At 41.3% G+C, this 24,838-nt stretch overlaps 1 protein-coding gene across 1 annotated transcript in view; it reads right to left on the bottom strand.

Annotated features, from left to right (window-relative positions):
• Positions 1 to 12,162: 12,162 nt before the first annotated feature.
• RNF17 (ring finger protein 17) overlaps positions 12,163 to 24,838 on the bottom strand; it is a 57,201-nt gene continuing 44,525 nt past the window's right edge. Inside the window, exons 29-35 of the mRNA XM_058186508.1 lie at positions 18,786 to 18,845; positions 18,168 to 18,284; positions 15,634 to 15,778; positions 13,845 to 13,980; positions 13,504 to 13,693; positions 12,857 to 12,955; positions 12,163 to 12,279 (exon numbers count right to left, since the gene is read on the bottom strand). Coding sequence (XP_058042491.1) covers positions 12,860 to 12,955; positions 13,504 to 13,693; positions 13,845 to 13,980; positions 15,634 to 15,778; positions 18,168 to 18,284; positions 18,786 to 18,845 — 744 coding nt within the window. The 3' untranslated portion in view covers positions 12,163 to 12,279; positions 12,857 to 12,859. The remainder of the gene's footprint in view (positions 12,280 to 12,856; positions 12,956 to 13,503; positions 13,694 to 13,844; positions 13,981 to 15,633; positions 15,779 to 18,167; positions 18,285 to 18,785; positions 18,846 to 24,838) is intronic.

Raw genomic sequence — 24,838 nt, 5'->3', positions numbered from 1 at the left:
ATTTGTGCCTTCCCTAATTTAACTGAGATTTATGGCGGGAATGATCAGTGTGTGTGTAAATCTCAGAGTTTTGTTTTCCTCTCTGTCCTCCTTGTTTTTATGTGTGTATGTCTGTCTTTGTGGGCCCTTGAAGTAATTGTAACTGTAAAATGTATCTGATCTCTAGAGACAAGAATTTTAAATTGTTAGGGAAAAACAAAAACAAAAGGTTGAAGCAATAAAATAGGGAAAAGAGAGAGAGAGAAAAGAAGAAAGCCTTTGCCCTATTTTCGTGTGGCCACCGGGAATAGGGTACAGAACTTTTCATTTCTGCTTTTTTCTCCTCTTTATCTTAAAGTAACAACTCAAGTTTATAAGGAAACATTTTAAGTTCACTTACAAGATAAGTTTATGAGGAAATGTTTTAAGTTCACTTACAAGAGAAAAAAAAATTCAGTCTTGCATTTACTGTGTATTTAAATGATTTTACCTGTTCATCCTCTTCCTGAAGTATGTGAAGTTTTTTCTTTCTCATCAGTTGTGTCTCCATTTTGTTTAAACTGCATTACCTTTTAGTAACTGCAATATTGATGTGTTGTTTCTTTTCAAACTCTGCCTGCAAGATATCTACCCCCCCCCTTTAATCCTGTTACAATGCCTTTCCTGAGAAGATTACCCACAAAAGTGGGAGGAGACCCTGTTCTAATGTCTTTCAGCCCTGAAAAGATGACTCTGCAACTGTGGAAGCAGAGCACATGGTTCCAGATGCTGCCCCCAGAGACCTTCCATTTGTTGGAGTCAGAAATTGAGTTTGAATCCAGCTCCCACTGAAAGCCATCACAGCAACCAGATTTGGAGCAGACCTTTCCAAACCTGACTGACCAGCAAGCATGCCACCCAGCAGATATGAAAGAAAGGACCCTGAGATGTACAAGTAAAGACTAAAAGACTCTTTTCAATTCCCAGAAGACAACTGGAAAGACTATGGGGAGGTGGAAATTCATTGTAAGGTTTTCTGTCTTGTCTCATTTACATTGTAATCAGTCTAAAGTACTCATGTAAGGATTGTATTTGAGTGGCTACCACAGCAAGTTCTGAACACCTTAGATTTCTGTCTAATGGTAGGAAATATGTCCAAAATGTTTGTATTGCCTGTATTGTAAAAGTAGCTGCATACACAGGCACACACAGAGACACACCATTCAGAATTAGTCTATTCCTTCACTTACCTCCACACAAGACTTTTAGGTTGATTTTGCTCTGTGGCACTAAAAGCCCAAGGAGTCAGATCTCCTGCTAATTCCATGGGGAGGGCATCCCCTCAGGCAATTCCTCTCTTGAAGAGATAGCAGAAAAGTGATATCCAAAACCCAAGCCCTGACTATGACTCACAAATGATGCTGCCCAGTTGCCCAGTAAAGCAAGATATGTTGCACTGGTGGTCTCATGAGTAGAAGTCCCAGGGCTCATTGTGTGTAATTTTTTAAAAAGAAGAAAGGAAAAAGCCTGGATTGCACACTGATTAACCTCAATTTGGACTGGAAAAATCTTGGATAGACTAAAGTAAGAGCTAGGGCAGGTTCAGTAACCAACCCTTGAAATGGCAGCCTGTAATTTAAAGGAAAACCATGGCTGTGAAAATTTTGGGATGTGTGCTTGCTTGACCTGACTGGAAGCTCTCAGAAAGTGATATCTAACAGCTGAAATTAATTGGCATAGAAAATTGGATACTGTAAAATTCTTACCAGAACTTTTCCCCTGGCTGCTAGACCTTCATGGTTGAAAGCTTTTGGGAGCCACTGAAGGAATCTTTTTTTTCTGTTGTCTCTATCAATGGCTTCCTTTGCATCAGGAAAATTAAAAGCACCCACTGATTTGATCAATTTTAATTTTTGCCAAGAGCATGTTTCAAAACTCACGTTTTGAAAAAAAAAAAAAAAAGTAGGGATTGTAGGAATTTAGCACCCACCCCCCTCCTAGAAGAATGAAATATTTTAGAAAATATTTAAAAAGGCAAAATATATTTCCCTGGATGAGAAATGGAGAAACATATTTTAAAGACAAAGGAGCTCCCTGCAACTTCCTGACTCCCCCCCACCTTTGTCAATGGGCCATTAAAAGCCTCAGCTAAGCTCACTCATTCTCCCCACCTTTGTCAATGGGCAATTAAGGCTTCAACCAAGCTCACTCAATCCCCCCATGATTTGCAACACAATACAACTGAAACTCACCACATGGCAAGGCTCAAGCAAGCTTGAGAGACAGCCAGCAAGGCTAGCTAAGACCCCCACCCCCTGGGAGTCTGACAACCAATCAGGATACTCTTCCTGTGCCCCAGAAAGGTCAAAGCTCAGAAAAATCATAAAACCAGGGAGCACACAGGATCTCAGCCCTTTTCTGTTCAGGAACTCAAGCCATGTGATCCTGACCACCATTAAACCATCTTTCCAAGCAGCCTCCATGTTTCCAGTGTCTTTGTCCCCACTTGGAACTGAACCCAGATGGATATTTCTTCCAACAGGCTGAAATGGCCAATTTTGTCTTTATGATTCTATTAAGCCACAGTTGGCTGGCTTTGTATAACGTATTACATCATAAATCATGATTTGTAAACCATGCTGCTTGAATTCTCAAATATACTAAATCAAACAACATTTTGACCTAGTATGTGTGTATACTAGGTCATTGTCATGTACCGAAATTGTGGTTAAAGAAACATGGCTTAACATGGTATGTAACCCTCATATGGAGGCTTATTTCTGCAAACAGCAGACCTCTGGAGGTCTGTGCTTGATTGATATAAGCAGACAGAGACCAGTCAAAGATTGAACTGGACATTATGAAGCTCAGTAAGTGGTTCTCAGTCAAGTTTACCAATAGAAGACACTATATGTAGCTCTAGGTTGAATTGTGGAGGTCCTTGGTGCACTTTGAAGTTGTTTTCATGCAGATGTTTCACTACCTGGCTAGGTAACATCTTCAGTGCTACATGCGAGGAGGTTTGCTCTATTTATGTACTGTAGCTTTCCCTATTGTTGGTGGGAATGTTGTTTTTTTCCTTGGAATTTCCCTGGTTAGGCTGTTGCTTATTGCTTGTTTGTCTGAGTCTGTAATTCCTTAATTATTGTTTTCTGCTTGATTGTTTGTCTGATGTTAATCCTGGTGTTAATTCCTGTTTATGAGTTAAGTTTGCTGTATTCTTTGGTTGCTTCTTTTTTAATTCACAGACATCTTTTTTTAAAAAAACAACAACAATGCATTAGTTTGAGTTTTTGGACAACAGCTTGAGGATTTTCTAGTTCTTTGTGTTCTAGAAAAATCTTGGAAGTTTCAAGAGCGGAAGTTCCTTTGAGGGTGAAACAAACATGGCATAATTATAGAGATGCTACAAGTTAAAACCAAGTTCACATATTTGACTTTTCTCCAAGCTCCGTTGGAATTAAAACCAGAGGAACTGAGAATCATACACCATGAGAACAGAAGTAACTAAATACTCCTTTTGATGTTCTTCTGAAACTTCATTATGTGTAAGAAATTCACACAAAGTTAAGTGAACCACAAGCTCCAGGTGTTACATACTCACACACCCTGTTAGATTCCTGGGATTGGTCTCAACTTTGAGGGTGTGCCCATAACATACTTTGTCCCTTTTTTTTTCGTTTTGTTTTTTTGTATTGACCCAGAATCAGTGTTCTTTACCTGATGTTTTCTTCTCCAGGAAATGTAGAACTCCACTTTGATTTTATTTCATTATGGTGATAGTTTGTGCCTAGCACAGCACACTTCTCTATATAAGGGAGTAGATGAGAGATTAGAGCAGTGTTTCTACAATTTTAAATTGTACGGGTTTCAAGTCCCAGAATTCCCTATCCACTGTGGAACTATGCAGGGAAAATGCATTGGTGCACTTTTAAAAGATGGTGAAGCATATTGTTATTACTTATGTTCTATACCAGGGGTAGTCAACCTTTTTATACCTACTGCCCACTTTTGTATCTCTGTTAATAGTAAAATTTTCTAACCGCCCACCGGTTCAGGGGGAGATGTGTGAACTATTCTGAGACGAGGCTCTTTTGCTTGCAGTCACATTATAGTGCCATTTAGTTTCACTTACGTAACGTGAACTAAACTTATGCGCGGGCGATACAAATATACAAATAGTATATTTTCAGAAATTTAAATTCTCACAGAGAATTTTATGAAAACCTAATCAAAATGTTTTTAAATAATGCTATGAAATTTTTTTAAAAAGTCAATTAAATTAAAAAAAAGGGAAAGTGCTTCAGTATTGGACAAAACCCCTACCGCTCACCATGAAAGCTTGAACGCCCATTAGTGGGCAGTAGGACAGGTTGACTACCACTGTTCTATTAATACAAAGTCTTTTAAGATGTTATCCTGGATAATGCTAGAGAGGAGATCTGAGTATATTCTATTATGATGGAATAAGGAACATCTGGTAAATATTTTTTTTCCAACTTCCCAGTCTAGTCTACAGACTTGAAAATTCCTGGTGATCTCTCGCCTGACTATTTAACCAGATCTGATCAGCCACACTTGGCTAGATAAAAAGGTAAAGGTAAAAGTTCCCCTCGCACATATGTGCTAGTTGTTCCCAACTCTAGAGGTGGTGCTCATCTCCGTTTCAAAGCCGAAGAGCCAGCGCTGTCTGAAGACGTCTCCATGGTCATGTGGCCGGCATGACTAAACACCAAAGGTGCACAGAGTGCTGTTATCTTCCCACCAAAGGTGGTCCCTATTTTTCTACTTTCGAACTGCTAGGTTGGCAGAAGCTGGGACAAGTAACAGGAGCTCACCCCGTTACACGGCACTAGGGATTCAAACTGCTGAACTGCCGACCTTTCGATCAACAAGCTCAGCGTCATAGCCACTGAGCCACCGCACCTTCTATATTATATTATATATTATATGTCCCTTCTTCCTCTCTATATTGTCTAGAACAGGGAGAGGAAACTCAATTATAACCCAGCAACTATCAGTGCCCTACTATAGGTCACAATTACGAGGAATGTCTTTCCCCATGCATACCCTGATGGAAAATTCTGGTAGTTGTGGTTACTACATAGTCAAAGAACATCTAAGACAACCCACTTATTAATTCTTTGTGATATCTTGAAAGGCATTCTTCTTCATGCAGGCCTTGCCAATTAGGTGGAAGAAGACTAAAAAATATAGATGAGGGTTACTCATAGTTGTGAACCACACACACACACACACATACATATATATTAGAATATTGTGTGAATCCAACCATTATTTAAAGTTTTTTTTTTAATTTACATTTATATCCCGCCCTTCTCCGAAGACTCAGGGCGGCTTACATTGTGTATGTATATTATATATGACAGAGAACGAGATGGCTGGATGGCTGGATGGAGTCACTGAAGCAGTAGATGTGAGCTTAAATGGACTCCAGAAGATGGTAGAGGACAGAAGGCCTGGAGGAACATTGTCCATGGGGTCGCGATGGGTCGGACAAGACTTCACAACTATCAACAACAAAATATGTAAATCCAACCAGGCTTATAAAACAAGGATTCAAATAAGTTTAACATACTGTGTAATGCTCCCCACTGGCTGGAATAAAATATTGTCACTTTTGTACATTTTTATTGGCTTTTACTGCTCAATTACTTTCCCTCTTTAGTCAAGAAAGCCAACAGAATGCTGTGCACAACAGCTTTGCAACTACTAGACATGACTCAGAGGAAACGGGACTTGATGAACTGTGCTTCCTAGAAGTTTCAGAACATGTAGTGCTTCAAGTCGGCGGAGAGAATAGGCACAGTGTACACATCCTAGGAACACAAGGGCAGTCTTGGAAGTACGTAAAGGCAGATCCTATTAGAAAATGTCACACCTTACTTCCATGAGCCTTGTGGGATACAAGCCAACAGAAGCCACCAAGAATTGCACAGCATGGAGCAAACAGTAGCAAACTGTACTAGTACAGGATTAAGTTGGTTTATTTTGTACCTTGATCAGAGTTTTTCTGGCATTCGTATGACATGTGCCTGAAAAGCAGATTAAAATATTGGTTCCAAATTAGCAGATTGATATTCCTGTTCATGTAGAATGTGTGTGTGTTTCATGAGCTTTCTCTTTTCACTCTCATGAGGATGGAATGCTGGACTGTAGATTCATTAAAACTGGAACTGTCTGAAGCTGCAATCACAAGCACATTTTCTAAAGACTCAGTCCCCATGAATATTTTGGAATTCACTTTTGAATAAATAAATTTAAGATTACACTACAGCCTGATAGGATGGTCCTAAGCATACTGATTCAGCAATAGGTTGCCCTGAATCCAATGGGACTTATTCCAGTGGTGGAATTCAACTTTTTTTACTACTGGTTCTGTGGGCGTGGCTTGGTGGGTGTGGTGTGGCTTGGTGGGTCTGGCAGGGGAAGGATATTACAAAATCTCCATTCCCACCCCACTCTGGGGCCAGCCAGAGGTGGCATTTGCCAGTTCTCCGAACCACTCAAAATTTCCGCTACTGGTTCTCCAGAACCTGCTGAATTTCACCCCGACTTATTCTCTATCCAGTGAGCCTAGGTTGCATAATTAATCTGGGAATCCTCTATAATCAGAGGATTAGAAGATTGCTCTGAAGCCATCAAATCCACTTTCACTTTAGTACTGTACATAAACTGAATTCTGCTTTCCCAAGCAGAACATATCAACACAATCTCTTGAGGTCATTGGTTCCACTCCTCTTATTTTAGGACATTATTCCTAATATCCAACCAGAATCTGATTGTATTACTGAAGACTATGATTCTGTGTCCTGAAGTTTGCAACAATAATAAACAAGTCATGCCTTCATTTGTGTGAATACCTCAGATGCTTAAGAAATGTTACTATGTGCCTCCTGAGTCATCTTTGTTCAAGGTTAAACATACACAGTTCTTTCAATCTCTCCCTCCAGGACTTAATTTCCACTCCACTGATAATCTTTTGCCTGCCTTTATCTTAATCCCCTGTAGTATCCAGAACTGGATTAGCTACCTCAGGTGATGTATGCCCAATACAGCTCATCTTCATTAGGAAATTTTATATTTCTAGTGATTTAGCCTAAATTGCAGTTGCATTTTTTTAAAGTCACATCACATTGCTGACATGTTCAATTTGTGATCAATTAAAATGCCAAGATCTTTTTACATATACTATTATCAAGCTGTGCACTGTGTTTCTTGTTTTTTTTAATTTCCTAAATGAACAAGTCTGCAAAACTTGTGGTTGCTTATTTAACTCTGTTAAAGACAGACAGTGGGAACTGGCTTCTAGCAAACCTAAGATTCTGTTTGTATGAATGGGAGTTTTATCTTTCATCATTGGTGAGGACTAGCCATGTGGTTGCAACTTCTTCAGCAGGGCTCATTGGCGTAAAAAAGCAATATCTTAAATATTTTCTAAGGAAAGGCAAAGTTTTCCAGCCATCACCAGTAAAAGAGCTGTTACATTATTATCCTTCTCACAATTAGAATCTGAAATTGTTCAACAATACTGAGCAGAACTAAGTTAAGGGAATACAGTTCACCCAACACAAACTTAACGGGTGGTACATTTTGCTGGCTATGGGCTGAATTTGGCCATTCAGTGAGGTATCAGAGGATTTTCAAAAAACTATTTTTTAATTTAAGAAATGTTTTATGTTTCATTAAAATTAATTAAATGTAGTTAATTTAAGTTTTCTCTGTACATATTTTCTCTCTTCTGTCACAATATGTTACAGAGTGAAAAGCCACATCTCGGAGCGTGGTCATTTTGACCCACTTGTTTCTATCCCCTATAGTTTCTATCCTCCCTTTCCCCAACTATTCAGAGAAGGAATTGGTTTACATGTTGGGTTAAGACTAGGGCTATCAGATCTGTGCTACAAAACTCCAGTTAGCCACTAAACAGCAAAGAGTTGGATATTTCATTGTTGTCATCTACATTTTTGGGGGCCCAGATTTCATAGTCACAGGTAGTCCTCAAGTGACAACAATTCCTTTATTGACCGAAGTCACAACGGCACTGAAAAAAGGAACTTATGACCATTTTTCACACTTATAACCATCGCAGCATCCCCATGGTCACATATTCAAAATTTGGAGGCTTAACAACTAGGTCATATTCATGACCATTTCTGTGTCCCAAGGTCACATCCTCACTTTTTATGACCTTCTGACAAGCAAAATCAATGGGGAAATCAGATTCACTTAACAACCGTGTTACTAATTTAACAACTGCGGTGATTCACTTACCAGCTCAGGTGAGAAAGGTGATAAAATGTAGCAAAATTCACTTAACTGTCTTGCTTAGCAACAGAAATTTTGGGCTCGGTTGTGGTCGTAAGTGGAGGCATACCTGTATATCTTAGCACATTTTGCCAATGAAACCATTAATTGTCTGCTGGGTTGTTATTGGCTTATAGCATTTGGGAACCCAGGCATTATGGCCATTCATTCATCTTCCTGTCCCATGAGATCCAGCAGGAGGGACATGTTGCAGGTCCTGTTGGCCTAGGAGTTTTGTTTGGCATGATCCAGGAGAAGACTTCTATGTGGCCCCCACTATCTGGAACATCATCCCCCCCCCCACCCTAAGGTGAGATTGACCCGAGCCTATTGACTTTGCAGAGGGCCCTTAAAACTTTGTTCTACCATTGACTTAGGGGTGCCATGGAAGTATGGTGGAGCCCATTAAATGGCTATATTTTATTAGGTGTAGAATGCTTCTCCCCTGTTATTTTTTAATTGTATTTTAATGATTTTGTTTTAATAATGTTAATTGTTCGGCTTTATTTTTTTATTTGTGCGCTGCCCAGAAGGGTGAAATAGGCAGCTGTGTAAATTTAATAAATCAATAAATTGGGGTGTATGACTTAGCACAATATGTGAATTCAGCCAATTGTAGCTTATTTAAGAAAGTATTAAAAATGTATCTTATTCTATGCTCAATGAAACTTGCCAGTCTTCATTCAGTTCTGCCAGTTCTCTTGGATAAGAGTTTGCTAAAAAAAAAATTGTTATATATGCTATAAGCCTTTGAATTCCTGAATCCTACTTCTTACATATGGGGATGTTGCAATCATAATCATATATTGCCAGCAGCCATGTCACTTAATCACCAATTCAGCAGATCCACTTAATTGCATCATTGCTCACTGGAACTAATTTGCATCCCCAATTCAATAGAAAAATCACTTTAAAAAGAAAGAACATTGTTGTTTCTCAGTCAAAAGATTCTTCCAGGTGAAGATTTTAGTGTGCAATTGCCCTGCCTCTTTTACTTATACAACTATACAAGTTGGAAGGAAAGTCTAGAAGAGACAAATTCTGCTTCTTAACTTCCCTGTGTTTTCTTACTGCTAATCGTGTATTTGTTTCTGTGTACGTGTATTTTAGATGGTGATGTTAGGAAAACTCCATCTGAAAGTCCTCAAAGCGTCTTTAGATCTTCTATATTGCTCCTTTAACACCATAAAGAGATTAAATCCAGCACAAAGCTGCTAAACACGTACACTGAGCTATAGTAAGAATGCTAACATGAGTCAGAACACTAGAGATGAACTAAGGGCCTGACTCACTAGAAGCACCTTTATGTGCTGACATCACTTGGGAAAGGGATTGTTTGTTTAAAAAAGCTAAACAAAGGTCCTGGGTTACATTGGTACATCTTGCTTGATAGCCATGTATGGAATAAAAGTGAAGGGGCTGGATTAGGGAGGTCAAAGACCCCTGCAACTAAGGAACGTTTCTAGGTGATTTTGAACCAGCCATTCATTGTCACAGAGTTGTCATAGGAAAAAATGGAGGGGGGAACTGTTATGTATACTGCCCTCACCTAATAAGAAAAAGTAAGATAATGAATTGTCAAAAGTAAGGGACTAGATTTTTCCCCAAATGCTAAAAAAAATAATATCAAAATCAGTCAGTGCAGGCTAGCATTTTCCAGATCTCTTGGACTTTCAATTATTATTGGGATGATAGAAATTGTAGCCTAACAACTCTGGAGAGCACCAGGCTAGATCAGGGATGGGCAATCTTAAGTTTTTGGGGACCACATTTAGCAAAGAGTCTGGTCTTCCTATTTTGAGAAGATCAGTGTTTGGATTTTTCTTTAAAATAATGCTAAGTCTCTGTAATAGCTCACTCTACATTTGGCAAAAGGTTCCTCACTCAAAAAAGGAGGAAACGGCATCAAGTTTTGCTAATCTCTATGTCAAAATTCTGCCATGTGTTGCAAGAGGTTTCAGGGGCTGAAAACAGCGTTGTGACCTGCATGTGGTCCCTGGGGCCACAGATTGGTCATTTCTGAATTGGATGGGTTAATAATGAAATTCAATGCAAAACCATTTTCTATACTAGAAACTACTAAGAACGCATCAGGGAAATATTTGTAAGGAGAATAAATTGAAATATGACTGTTATTATGGGCTGTGGAAGCAGGGCCACTGCCATCCTTTGGATGGTTTCTTCTATGTGATAGGAAGATAAAAATTCTATATTGTCAGACAATATAGAATTTTTAATAGATAAAAATAGCTAAATTCCTCAAGAAGATCAACTTCTTGAGGATGTCCCTTTCTTTGCACTTGACCTTCATTGCTGCGTAACCAAATTCCTTGTCCAGTTGTTATAATGCTTCGAGTTACCAAAAACATCAAATGTTTTAGGTTTGTGAACATGTATACTTTGGTGCTTTATGTTTTTTGTCACATTACCAAGAGACTTGGGCTTAAGACTCCAGTTTAGGCTCCATTTTATTTTGGAGAAAGGTGGCACAGCAGGAGACATCGGAGAGACAATCAGGAACAAGAGAGACTTGATTACCGTATATACTCGAATATAAGCCGATCCGAGTATAAGCCGAGGTCCCCAATTTTACCCCAAAAACTGGGGTAAACTGGGGACTCGAGTATAAGCCGAGGGTGGGAAATGAGGCACCTACCGGTTGGGGAAACCCTCCCTCCCTCAGCTGAGAAGGCTGGCGGCTCCCCCGCCCCGCCCTCTCACTGCACCGGCAGGGCTTCAGTCCGGTAAAATGTGGAAAAAAGAAAAAACTCGAGTATAAGCCGTATATACTCGAGTATAAGCCGAGGGGCTTAAAAAAAAAAAAACTTGAGTATAAGCCGTATAGACCCGAGTATAAGCCGAGGGGACGTTTTTCAGCACAAAAAATGTGCTGAAAAACTCGGCTTATACTCGAGTATATACGGTAAGTATTCTAATTGGAATGAAAAGATTTAAGAAAAACTTATTATAAGATTAATCAATTTTAAACTTAGAAAAACAGAATAACCTGTTCAACAGCCTGTTTTCAACTATTGGCCAAAATTTTAGAAACTTACTATAGGGACAGGGGTGTCAAACTATTTGCTGATGATATATTGCCAACTGTATTTGGTAGTCTGTAGTCTATAAGTGATGATACAGTGGAGCTGATCTGCATTAAGGACATAATTGGAAACTTGGAACAGTAACAAAAGACTGCATAAAAATATGTCAAACTTGCTAATAATAATTTTAAAAAATCTTGTAACAGTACTAGTAAGGAAATGATTTATGGAAAATTGTTTTACTGACATCTACAAAACCACTGTCATGGCTGCATCTGACCTACCCAAGCTTCATGAGCTGACAGCCTGACATTAGCGACGGCGGTCAAGTAATGATATGCAGATCTGGAAACCATTTCCTGAACAATATACAAGTACCTGATTGGACATTTGCAGATAACCAGGATATTTTTTTTTGGGGGGGGGGGAACTTTCCTTTGTGTTGTTTGCACGGGAAAACCTCAGATTCAGCTTACGCTACTTCTGTAACCATTTAAGCTATACATTGCCAAGTACACTCTTGGCAAAACAAACGACCAGGAGTCTTTCTTTGCTAGATGGCTAAGAGGGATGGTTGACAATCATTCTGTGGTTGGACAATTTTCACTGGTAGTCTTCAAACCTGGCAACTTTTAAGATCTGTAGACTTTAATTCCCAGAATTCTTACCCAGCATTTGAAGCAACAGTTTTTTTGCTCTTGGGTCAGGAAGTTCTATGCTCAAAGCAGTTGAAATATTTTTCCTATCCCTATTTATTAAATAAAACATAAACTAATGTAAAGACATTTTGATGGAAATCCAACTATTTTTATTTAAACAACTGTTAGTACTTGAACAATGTAACAAAAAACTCACACTTCTGTGTAGAATTCCCAGAATTTACAAAAAAACATAAGACAATTTTAATACAAAATCAGTTCAATTTTTCTTAAATCAAGGTAGTTCACATCTGAAACAAAAAACAACAACACAGTATTATTTCCATGTATTAATACCTGGGAATGTAAAAATAGATATCCACAAACTTTCAAGCAATCAACTTCTACATAGTATTGCTATTGTATCTTATTGCATTAATGATTGTAAAAAAAGGAGAACCATTTGAATTATGCAGTTATTATTCACACACACCTATAAAAGCACTGGTTCTTTTACTGAACTTTCCTGTTTATTTTTAAATTTAGTTTTCTTCTCCGGTGCCTTTATTTTCCACCTTGGGGGCTACAATTCAGATAAAGGTCTTAGCACCTTCAGTTTAAATCCACCTCTGTATGTGGCTGATTTTATAACTGAGTTTAAAAAAATTAAAGTTGCAATTTTATTTTATTTATTATTCCTAGAAATATTAGGGCTTACACAGTTTAAAAACATTTTCTACAAGAATTCCAGTTTTTAAAAAATTCACTAATCAGAATTAGTGGGACCATTTATAAAGTTTTCATGTTCTAATTTTTTGTAAATTTTAACAAGATCAATAGGTCTTTTTTAATGCTGGTAAAAACAGATAATAAATACTGCTTGCTTACCTATCATTGTGTCAGTTCTGCAAATCCCATTTCCACAAGCTTCATATGAAATAGATGTCCTTCTTCATATAAAAATACAATATGCTCTGGTGAATGTGTCTTGGAAGCAAGGTTTTTCAAAAGAGACAACAAATATAATTTCAGAAGCAGTATCAATACTTCCAATAGAAGTACAATATAGGCAAGAAATCCCATTTTTTCCCATCATCTAAACCTTGTCTGCAGCTACACACTTTTGTACATGTCTTCTTGAAGAATTTGAGGAGAATGATTTTTTTCCCCCTAATGGCAGAGCAATAAACAATCTAGGTACCAAGTCTGAAAGACTGTAATGGCAGTTCAAGCCCTTTTGTGCTTCACCACAATGCAGACATAGGAAACAGCAAACAATTAGAAAATAAGTCTGACTACCATACTATAAATTCAAAACACTTATGCCACCTTTCACAAAGATGAAAAAGAAACATTTGCGGCTTTGAGCACAAATCCTACTTATCAAGGAATTTGTCTGTGGTCCTGGCTTTTAATTTCTTCCTTGATTTTATTTCTTCCAAGCGGCTTCAATGGAGAGATTTACATATAGAAGGAATATATAGTTCCAAGATGAAAGTGAGATAAATTGAGTAGGATTTTTAAAAAAGGCTTACCACTGAAGAGGCACTGAGATTTTTGCTTTCAAAGCAGTTCATTGCAGCCCACAATGCATCCAGGCTCCATTCTGGACAATAAGGAATTCTCTCTGTTGTGGAATCACGTAAAGCAGGTTTAAATCCAGCCAGTAACACTCTGAATGCTTGAATGGGATATTGCATGAGCTTAGGCGGAATCTGACGCAGCCTGGAACACAGTTTGCAAGTCAAACTATACAAGTTGATAATTTATGATCATCTTAGTTAAATCTAAAACAGGAACACTTATTGTAGCACAGTATTTCTAGTTATTGAAATATCAATCTTGATAAAGCAATTTGAAAAAAGAACATCTTTACCTGCTTATAGGCAATGTTTTAGTCGACCCATAGTCAACAAATTCCACAAGAACTGAAACAGGACTGAACTCAAGAACAGAAACGAGTTTTGCTCGATACAACAGACCGTCACTATATTCTGCGAGGCAGGGCATGTCTACAAGGAAAGTATGCCATTCAGTTAGTTGGAATGTCTTTGCACTGGTTATCCTGATGAGAGCAGGCAACAGAGGAAATGACAGTAACTCGATAGCACAAAATTACAGGTAGTCCTCGACCATAATTGAACCCAAAATTTTGTTGATAATTGATAAGTGAGTTTGTTCCATTTTACAACTTTTCTTGACACAGTTGTTAAGTGAATTGTTGCATTTGTAAAGTTAGTAACATGGTTGTTAAATAAATCTGGATTCCCCGTTCTGATTTTGCTTGTCAGGTCGCAAAAGCTGATTCACATGACTCCGGGACACTGTAACCATCATAAATATGAACCACTTGCCGTGCCTCTGAATTTTGAACATGTGACCATGAGGATGCAGAATAGTCATAAGTGTGAAAAAACAGTCATAAGTCACTTTTTTTCAGTGCTGTTGTAACTTTGAACAGCCAATAAAGAACTGTTGTAAGTCAAGGACTACCTGTACTCAACTGAGGTCCAAGTTTGTCGATTCAGCAATTGATCAATTACTACTATTTTAAAGCAAAATGAAGCCTTTCTGGACTCAGCTTCTCCAGCAAATGTTTATCACACATATTCTGAGCGAAAAATTGATGCAGAGAACTGGGAGAGAAGACAGAGGGGTGAATGAATGCTTACTGGAGCTTGCTGGGGTTTAGCACTGAGCTGCTGAAGAGGCAGAGATATTGGAATGCCCAGGGTCACATCACAGGTCCAAGAAGGAGACAATAATGGCAGTGAGGTGCTTCTGCTTTGGCTATGGTGACTGGGTACAAAAGGCGAAAGGTCGGGAGAGAAGGCAGCTGGGAGAACTAATGCTTGTAGGTGCTTCCTGGGGTGGCTGAATCTTCCCAGGGCATGGACTGCAACCCCAGAGCCATGCAGTTCTGGAAGTGTTTGCCATCTCACAAGGCAGGGGGCAAGAGATAGGCAGGAAGGGGGAGTTGACATGTAGACCTTGTAGTCTAAGACCTTGTAATCTAAGCGAGAGGAAGCAATGGCCATAACTTTGAGCACAGGCCATAAATTCAGCACCACTGTAACTTCAAATGGTCACTGAATGAATGGTTGTAAATCAAGTTCTACTCTTAGTCCAAACAAGAAATGACTAAAGCACAAGTGACATGTGAGAAAAGTCCAGGAATGGGCACAAGTGGCACACATAAACAAGCTTTCCAAAGGCCCTCTTAGCCATGGATGCAACATACCTTAGTGGTAATGTAAGTCAATTCGGCTGGTTCTGAAAAGCAACTGGACAATTTCATGAAGAATTGTGGTATCAATGACTATTTGTATTAGATGGCTGTTTACTAACTCCTGAATCCCAGGCACCAAGCCTTAAGTATTGATTTCCTGATTTGGGAAGCGATAGTAGGGGAGGTTGTGAGTTTCCCTAATGTGCGTTTCTCCATTTGGCATGCCTCCCTGTGGACAAGGTGAGCTTATGGCCCAATTCAGCAAGATTCTCCTGTTTTTAAATGTGGAAGAGATTCCTTGGAAAGGAGCTCATGCAAACTAGAACACATGATTCTCAGGCTTCTAAGCAAACAGGAGTTAATCACCTTGAATACAACTGAAAATATTCAAAGCAGGCTATTACATATTTAATTTCTTAGGTTCTAAGTACTACACCTTTTCGAATGTCAGTTAGATGTGGAAGAGTCTCTATGTTCTGATTATACTGAGCCAAGGCTTTCTCTAGAGTGTCAGAATCCAAGCTGTCCTCCGTATCTCTCTGTTGGCTGGTGCTGTTTGAGTCAACAATGGAAATATACACCTGGGGTAGAGGAAAGCATCTGTATCAAAAGACTGTAAGATAAGCAATATGTTTGTTCATAGTAAAAGCAAAGAGCGTTAGATATAATAATATATCAAGAGATAACCTTCCTGAGTTTAACCAAAGAAAGGGGAGCAGTTTGACAAATAAGCCAAAAAGTAAATACTAAAACCTAGTACAATGTCAACAGTTTATATATTTTTTAAAACAAAATCACATGCTGGCGAAAAAGGAATTTCTGAAGGGAATGGCCTTCCTTCTCTGGAAGGCTCTGTTTTGAAAATCAAATCAACCACACCCATGATTTGGGTTATGTATTTATGAATTAAATCCCTAGCAATCAACTTCATTAAGAGCAAAATGCTCATTTTTCCTTATCAAGTTATTTAGCAGGGAAGAGATCAGGTTTCTACAATTTCCATTACTGCATTACTTTTATTTTAGAAATCAGTTTATTTTTTCATTTGTTGACGGTGGAGATATGTTCAGCTTCTAATACCGCTTTTCTAGCTGCTCATTTTCCAGACCATTGAGGAATGTACAGGTATCTGTAAACATTTTCCTAATTGCATCCTAAATTTTTATAAGGCTGTGAACCTATTATGCTCCACTCCAGCTGCTGCTGAATTAGCAGAAAGTTAATAATGCAACATTGGCTGCTATATGTAAATATGCATATAGTTATTTACATCTGCCACTCTTAGTTGGGTGAAACACTGACTTTTTAAAAATGGGGGTGGGGGAGAAGAGAGAAATGTTACACTAGTGAATTTGAGCAAGAGAAATTTAATCTCTCAGGAGAGTCTCTACAAAGAATAAGCTTCTTTCTCTCACTCACATTTCATTTCTCCTTGTGATATGCAACTATTAGGACCTGATGTGGAAAAGAGGGGACATGATTGCAGGTGAATCGCTGCTCTATATGCTTAATGTATCCCTGCAGGTGTATCGCTCCTATATATGCTTGGACTAAAATATGTTTGAGCTGATAACGTGGTGACAACTTATATTTTTTTAAGGTTCTCTGGTAGATGAATTGAGTGCTTATAGGTCCCCTTAGGAGCACCTTTTTCACTTCTAGAGCTGAGCAGTTTTACATTCCTTATTTGTGCTCTAGCATTCTTCCTCTAGACCAGGACTGTCAAACTCTCGGCCTGCGGCCCAGATGCATCACATGCTAGCCACACCCACAGCCAGTTTAGCAAAGGGGGGAAAAGTCCTGATATGTCATGTGATGCTGCCGTGACGACGTGAGTTTGACACCCCTGCTCTAGACTAAAGCTTTCTGGAGTGGAGGAAGACAGCAGCTAGAATATTCAGGTGAAATATTAAAGTCCTGTGACTTCTTTAATCCTAGACGATTTTGAAAGGTCCCAAATGGAACTCAATAAGCAAGACCTATAGACTGAGAGTATCTTGGTGTAAATTAGAAGCAATGTACCAAAAGAGATGGGAAGATACTGCTTGTGTGGAATTGCCATAGAAGCTCAAGAAAAAAAAAAATGCCTTCCTTTCTGCTGCTGGTGAAATTTAGAGCTGTACAGTTATTGTATTGTGTATTATTTTATATAAAAGCAATAGCAATAGCACTTAGACTGACATACTGCTTCACAGTGCTTTACAACCTTCTCTAAGGGGTTTTACAGAGTCAGCATATTGCTCCCAACAATCTGGGTCCTCATTTTACTCAGCTCTGAAGGATGGAAGGGTGACTCAACCCTGAGCCGATGAAACTCAAACAGCAGCCGACAGTCAGCAGAAATAGCCTGCAATACTGCATTCTAACCACTGCGCCACCACGGCTCTTAAAATATCCCATATATTGAATTTTATTTTTTATGTTAATAGTTTTTATGATAATGTTTGTTATTGATCATTTCCCATTAATAATTTTCAAATGTCATCATTAAATGGATTAAGTAGATGAGGAAAACTCTCTGAATCATTTTCCCTTGAAGAGAGGACTGCATTTCAGAGATATTTCCTTACTTAAACAGAGAAACAGAATGACCACGGGCAGGCAAAAAACAGTGGGAGTGTAAGCAACTTCTGATTTCCTGGCAGCTTCCCCACTGAGCAGCCACAACTTCCCTGAATTTCATTCCCTTGGGAGGCCAATGGGTACTGGATTGTGGACGTATTTTGTAAGTAACTTAAGATAAATTGGTTCAAAAATGGTTGCCTTATGATGCACAGGAGTTTTAGTACTATATTGATCGATACATAAAATTCTTAATCTAAAATACAGAATTATTGTGTATGAGGTAAGTTGCTCTATGTAGCTCAATTAAAAGCACTAATACAAACAAAACACTTACATCAATTTTTGTGAACAGAGGTGAACAAAACAGACTTGATGGTGTTTATTCAACATTTTTAATTAAGATACCTCGTTTGGTGACACAATGTGTGTTACTTTCACTGGAAAGTGTTCTCCAAGGATAGGCAATGATGGAGAAATATACGGCGGCAAAAGAGGAGTCTTTAGTTCAATCTTCAGTAATCCCTAAAATAAGCAAATTATTAGAACACAATTTGCAAAACAAACCTAGAGAACGCCAAGGAGTGCTTCTGAAGTCACTGGGAACAACCTGTCCTGGAGACTGTTTTGTACAGATTCCCTACACACATTCACATATTATTTAGGGAGCAGCAAATTTCTCTGCTGTTTTAAATATTGAGAAATACAGGGTTTTGGAATGTTGTTAATTGAAGGACTATTGCCACTTGAACACATGAACATTCCTGAACACATGACCACTACAGAGGAAGAAATCCAAGGCAAGTTCCAAGACGATTCCATTTTACAAAGCACAAAGCTATGATCCATCTTGAGCCTGGGAACAAACTGTAATAGATAATATGCTATTGGCTAGGCAGGGTAACAGTAGGAAGATAATACCATTTATTTAATGGTACTCTTAATGTCAGGGTTCCAAGTAACATCACCAACCAATGAAGATTCCAGTGAACCAATCACTTAAATTGATTTAGTGTTAAACCTTACCTCATAACTGATTTCACAATTTTCCTCCAAGGTTTCGTTACTACATTCCGACTTTGAATCCTAGAACATATACATTCAAATCTTAATACAGTATTAATTTCACAGACTCACATTTAGAAAGCTCTTTAATATACACAAAGCAGCAAAAATGTTTTTCAGCTGGAAAATATAGGATTACCTATACTGCAAAATAGCCAGAAACTTTATATGAAAGAGTTTTATGGCCATCTATGGGGATGGTAAAATACCTTGTAACATTTGAACAACATAGTGAAGATTCTATAAAATTGGAGGCATCATGTAACAAAAAGAGAATCAGATTGTACCATGCTTTGTCTTATGCCACATGGTTCAAAAAGGTCAAATTTTGAATCTGCCCAGTCACCAGCATGTCTTGCAGTCATAAAATGAAAGGATCAGCTTCAGCAATAGCAGCTGGAGTGACATACTGGCTAGGAATTCAAAAAGTTTAAAGGTGACTTCATTACTGCAGAAAGGATGCATTGAGAAGAAAGCCAGGAACATGAAGTATTAGTATCGCTTTATAAAATCCTAGTAAGACCATACATGGAATACTGCAACCAATTTTGGTCACCATACTACAAAAAAGATGTTGAGACTTTGGAAAAAGTTCAGAGAAGACCAACTAGGACAATCAAAGGCCTGGAGACAGTGGTGTATTAACCATTAAGCAGACTAAGCACGTGCTTAGGGCACGAGGCCCAAAGGGAGTACCACGAAGTTGAGAAAGAAAAAAAACCCAATGAAGGTTTGTAAAAACAAAGGAGGGGGGCACCAAGATTTTTCAGTACTTAGGGCACCAGTGAGCCTTAATCCACCATTGCCTGGAGACTAAAACATATGAAGAATGGCTGCAGGATCTGGGTTGGACTAACCTAAAGAAAAGAAGGATTAGGGGTGACATGATAGCAGTATTCCAGTATCTGAGGGGCTGCCACAAAGAAGAGGGGGTCAAATTATTCACCAGAGGGCAGAACAAGAAACAATAGTTGGAAACTAATCAAAGGAGCAACCTGGAATTAAGGAAAACCTTCCTAACAGTGAGGACAATTAATTAGTGGAACAGCTTGCCTTCAGAAATTGTGGGCACTCCATCACTGAAAGTTTTTTAAAAAAGACAGTCACTTATCTGAAATTGTGTAGGAGTCGGACTAGAAGACCTCCAAGGATCCTTCCAGCTCTATTCTATTCTATTTGTATTCTATCTGTATTCTAAATTCTATTAGAGTCCAAACACCAAAATGCATACTAAATGATATAAGCAATCCAACTATTAGCAAGATAGGGATAAAATCTGAAGACACAGCCAAATAAATATTCAAATAGGTTAAACAGAAGTCAACCACTGACTGCTGAATTTTCAAAAGAAAAGGGCCATTTACTCTGTAGTAACACAGAGTGAAGGCTTCCTAGAGGATTCTAAAGCAAATCTACAGAAAAGAAATTAGTCACAGCATAACCAGTTCATTAGGCAAAGGGTTTGTGGTTCCAAAGAGAATATATAACCTTAACATTCAAAAATTGTACAAGGGAACCAATGACTGGCCCTGCACAGATGATCTATATTTACCTCAGAAACCATGGAGTTATATGGCTGGTGCAATTATATTCTGATGGTGTTTGACAACTATTTTGGTAATAAGATAGGTAAGAGGAAATACTTTCACAGGCAAAGTGAAAAGCTACTATCCTGAGACAAATTATAAAATTGTTAGGGTAGAAAAATAAATTGATTGAAAAACAAAATGTGTATACACCCAATTTCCAGATACACTGTATCAATGTGATAAACAATTGGTATTATGGGGATTGTGGCAATTTAGCCAGTAATACACAGAACCTATACTCATGAATTCAATACCTTTTTTAACATTGTGCTTCTTGCTTTCAATAAACGTATTTATATTTGGGTGACAATTTTTCAAATACAGTAGAATCTCTGGACATGAGCATAATTCATTCCATAACTTTGGCCGCAACCTGATTCAGTCATGACTCGAACCTAATTTTGGAAATTTGGCGCTCAAAAAAAAAAATGGCACGGAAGGGGAAATCAGCCGCGAAAAAAAAAGTCAATTTTTTGGTCGAAACCCAATTTGGTCGTGGTCAGAAGTGTTCGTGACCAGAGGCTCTACTAGGTTAGTAACCGAGAGAGTAATTTGGAAAAGGATTTAAATGGAAATATTTTCATTTTAAGATGTTCATCAGCAAATAAGATTGAAACTAGAAATGCACAACCTGAGATCTAAGGCTGCTAAAAGCAAAATCACACTGGCTGCACAGCACAACTTTAAGAAGCTCCCAAGTGAGGAAGTTCATTTAGTTGTGAGACAGTGCATAGCAAAAGCAAAAAGATTCTTCTTCTGCGCATGCGCGTTATGGCGGCGTTCTGAGCTTTGTGGAGACGGCGGCTGTGAGTCCTTCGGGCCGCAATGCTGCTCTGCCGGCCGCCTGGCCGCTTGGTCCCCGGCTCCAGTTGTATGATCCTCCCGGCAGCCGAGAGCGAGGTCTTTGGTCCTTATTGAGCTCTCGGCTGCTGAGTTTGGAGCCGGAGTCCCTGGGCAGCGGCGGATGGCGGCGGCCATGTTGGGGGGGGGCGCGAGGAGACGCCCGGCCCGAATCAGCTGTTTGGCGGCCGCAATGCAGTTCCGCCGGCCGCCTGGCTGCTTGGTCCCGGCTCCGGTTGTGTGATTCTCCCGGCAGCCGAGAGCGAGGTCTTTGGACCTCATTGAGCTCTCGGCTGCTGAGTGCGGAGCCGAAGTCCTTGAACAGCGGCGGATGGCGGCGGGCATGCTGGGGGGGGGGGGCGATGAGGCGGCCGGGCTGACCCAGCTGTTTGGCGGCGGTTTTGACGCGGATGTCATCAACGGCTGGGGGCGTACCAAACATCGATGAAGGATGGAGGACATCGACATCGACGGCGGTATGCTGGGTTCTGGGTGTTGGACCGCAGGTAACACCGGTGGTTGGAGTGGGGCCTATACGGGCATGATTATTGCCCCTCCCCTTTCCTTCCTTCCTCCCTTCATGGCCCGGAACATCGTTCTTCCCCCCACTGCTGACTTTTTGCCAAGGCCTGCCAAAAATGCCGTTATTTCACCAACGGCTTACATCTTTCCGGGTTGCTTTTCCATCGGCGACAGAGGTGGCGGGGCCTGGTCACTCACAACAGCGGCACAGCGGCGTGCTGGGGCCTTGTTGGGCCCAGCGGTAAAATCTGGCGGCTGGTTGGCGGTGGTACGGACGGCGGTATGGACGGCACTGGCGGCACTGGCGGCATGATCTCGTCCCGATTATCGTACCACACGGGTTTTTGTCCCGTGATGGTACGTTGCCGGGAACCCGAGGGAGATTTTTATCCCGGCTATTGACTTTTTCCATCTTTGTAGCCGAGGAAACAACCAAGGGAAGGCTATTATGCCAACCTCCGAGGTGGAGGTCATTAGATCGGGATCGGACTTTCGGCCCCTTGGTTGTTTCTGGACCCTTTGGATTTTCTACGGACTATAACCAATATCATCGCCCGAGTGGCCAGTAATATGACTAACTATCGGTACGACCGGAACATCTCCGCCGGTTAGGGATGGACATCCTTTCGCTGTATATTGACTATTTCCCATGAGATACTCGTTTGCCGAACTACTACGACTGCGAGGTTCCCCCGCCTCGCAGGAATGGCCCTCAAATTATCGAGGGCTTACCTTATGAAGGGTCTTGGGACCCAGAGAGGTGGTATCTGACCAAGAAGAAGTTGTGGGGTTTTTAAATAGTTTTTAAACAAGGGTTTTTAAGGGGCGGGATTTGACGGGTGGGGTGAGAACCCGTCGGGGGATCCAGCCCTGTGCTAGTTCGCGACACTATTCCATCTTGTCTGAAGGCAGGGGAGGCGTTCCAGGTTTAGAGGTTGCTCGATCTATACGGTAAGTGGGAGAGGCAGATATGGCGGGGAGGGCCGTGCGAGTTGAGGGAGCACGCGTTCGATGTTTGAGAGCGATCGCGTGCTCCGGCCCTCAGTCCCTACCCGTTCCTCGGGTGGCCATGATCCTCAGAGCTTGGATCTTGGCTGATGTTATGTAATGCCGGTCCGTGGTTAATAAGGCTCCCTGATCTGCGATCTTATTCAGAGTCCGCGGACCTTATGGGCATTACGGAAACCTGGTTGGGCCCAGAGGGGGTCCCCTTGTTGAGATGTGCCCTCAGGTTTCCGAGCATTTCATCAGCCGAGGCCCAAGGTAGGGGTGGGGGTGGCGGTTGTTATCAGGGAGGATCTAGAGCCGAGGAGACCACTGTTCCTCAGATTGCGGCTGTGAATCCCTCTATGTGCGGTGGGGCTATAGGAATCAGTTGGCTTGGTGATCGCGCACCTGGCTCCTTGCTGCGTGACCACAGCCCTGCCCGAGCTGTTGGAGGTACTCGCTGCTGTGGCGGTTGAGACCCCAGACTTATAGTCATGGGGACTTTAACCTGCCATCAGTTGGCTTGTCATCGACGGCAGCTCGGGAGTTCTTCTTCCATGACGGCCTTGGACCTGATTCGAGTAAATGATGGCCCTACGCACACGGGGGGAGGCACACTGGATCTGATTTATATCTCTGGACAGTGGTTAAATGATCTGGTGTTAGATGATTTAGTAACGGAACCAATGTCATGGTCGGATCATTTTCTCCTTCGCCTAGACCTTCGAACCGCCATTCACCACCGCAGGGAGACGGAACCTACACGGTGGTTCCGTCCCAGGCGCCTGATGGACCCCGAGAGGTTCCTGACGGAGCTTGGGCCATTCCCTGAGGAACTGGCCCACGGCACGGCTGAGGAACTGGTCGTGGCCTGGGAACAGGCCGCGGCCGGGGCCTTGGACCGTGTCGCGCCTTTGCGGCCTCTGACCCGGCGTAGGTCTCGTCCGGCCCCTTGGTTCTCCGAGGGGCTGAGGGAGATGAAACGCCGGAGAAGACGCCTGGAGAGCACCTGGAGGTCCAGTCGCTCCGAAGCTGATCGGACACTAGTTAGATCCTACTCTAGGACCTACCTAGTGGCAATGAGGGAAGCGAGGCGTTCCTATGCCTCCACCCTCATTGCGTCGGCAGATAACCGCCCGGCCGCCCTGTTTCGGGTGACCCGCTCTCTCCTACATCAGGAGGTGCGGGATGACCCTTTGCAGGGACGAGCCGAGGAGTTTAGTGGTTATCTATACGATAAAATCGCTCAGCTGAGGGACGGTCTGGACCGAATTTGGGATGATCCAAGCGAGGGAGAGGAGGCACGTCTTGTTGAGCCCATTTGGGATGAGTTTGACCCTGTGGCTCCCGAGGACGTCGACAGGTTGTTGGGGAGGCTGCACGGCACGACATGTTTACTGGACCCGTGTCCTTCCTGGCTGGTACTGGCCACTCAGGCGGTGACACGAGGCTGGCTCCAGAGGATTATCAACGCTTCTTTGTTGGAAGGGGTTTTCCCTGCCGCCTTGAAAGAGGCGGTGGTGAGACCCCTCAAGAAGCCCTCCCTGGACCCAGCTATTTTAGGTAATTATCGTCCAGTCTCCAACCTTCGCTTTGTTGCGAAGGTTGTAGAGAGTGCCGTGGCGCGACAGCTACCCCAATACCTGGATGAAGACGTCTATCTAGACCCGTTCCAGTCCGGCTTCCGACCCGGATACAGCACGGAGACAGCTTTGGTCGCATTGGTAGATGATCTCTGGAGGGCTAGGGACAGGGGTTATTCCTCTGCCCTGGTCCTATTAGACCTCTCAGCGGCGTTCGATACCATCGACCATGGTATCCTGCTGCACCGGTTGGGGGGATTGGGAGTGGGAGGCACCGTATATCGGTGGTTCTCCTCCTATCTCTCCGACCGGTCGCAGACGGTGTTGACAGGGGGGCAGAGGTCGACCGCGAGGGGCCTCACTTGTGGGGTCCCTCAGGGGTCGATTCTCTCGCCCCTGCTGTTCAACATCTACATGAAGCCGCTGGGTGAGATCATCAGTGGTTTCGGGGTGAGATACCAGCAGTACGCTGATGATACCCAGCTGTACTTTT

The sequence above is a fragment of the Ahaetulla prasina genome, chromosome 5, assembly GCF_028640845.1.
Source record: "Ahaetulla prasina isolate Xishuangbanna chromosome 5, ASM2864084v1, whole genome shotgun sequence".
NCBI classification, from domain to species: domain Eukaryota; kingdom Metazoa; phylum Chordata; class Lepidosauria; order Squamata; family Colubridae; genus Ahaetulla; species Ahaetulla prasina.
Note: the sequence above shows the minus strand (reverse complement) of the source record. Positions and strands in the feature narration are given on the sequence as shown.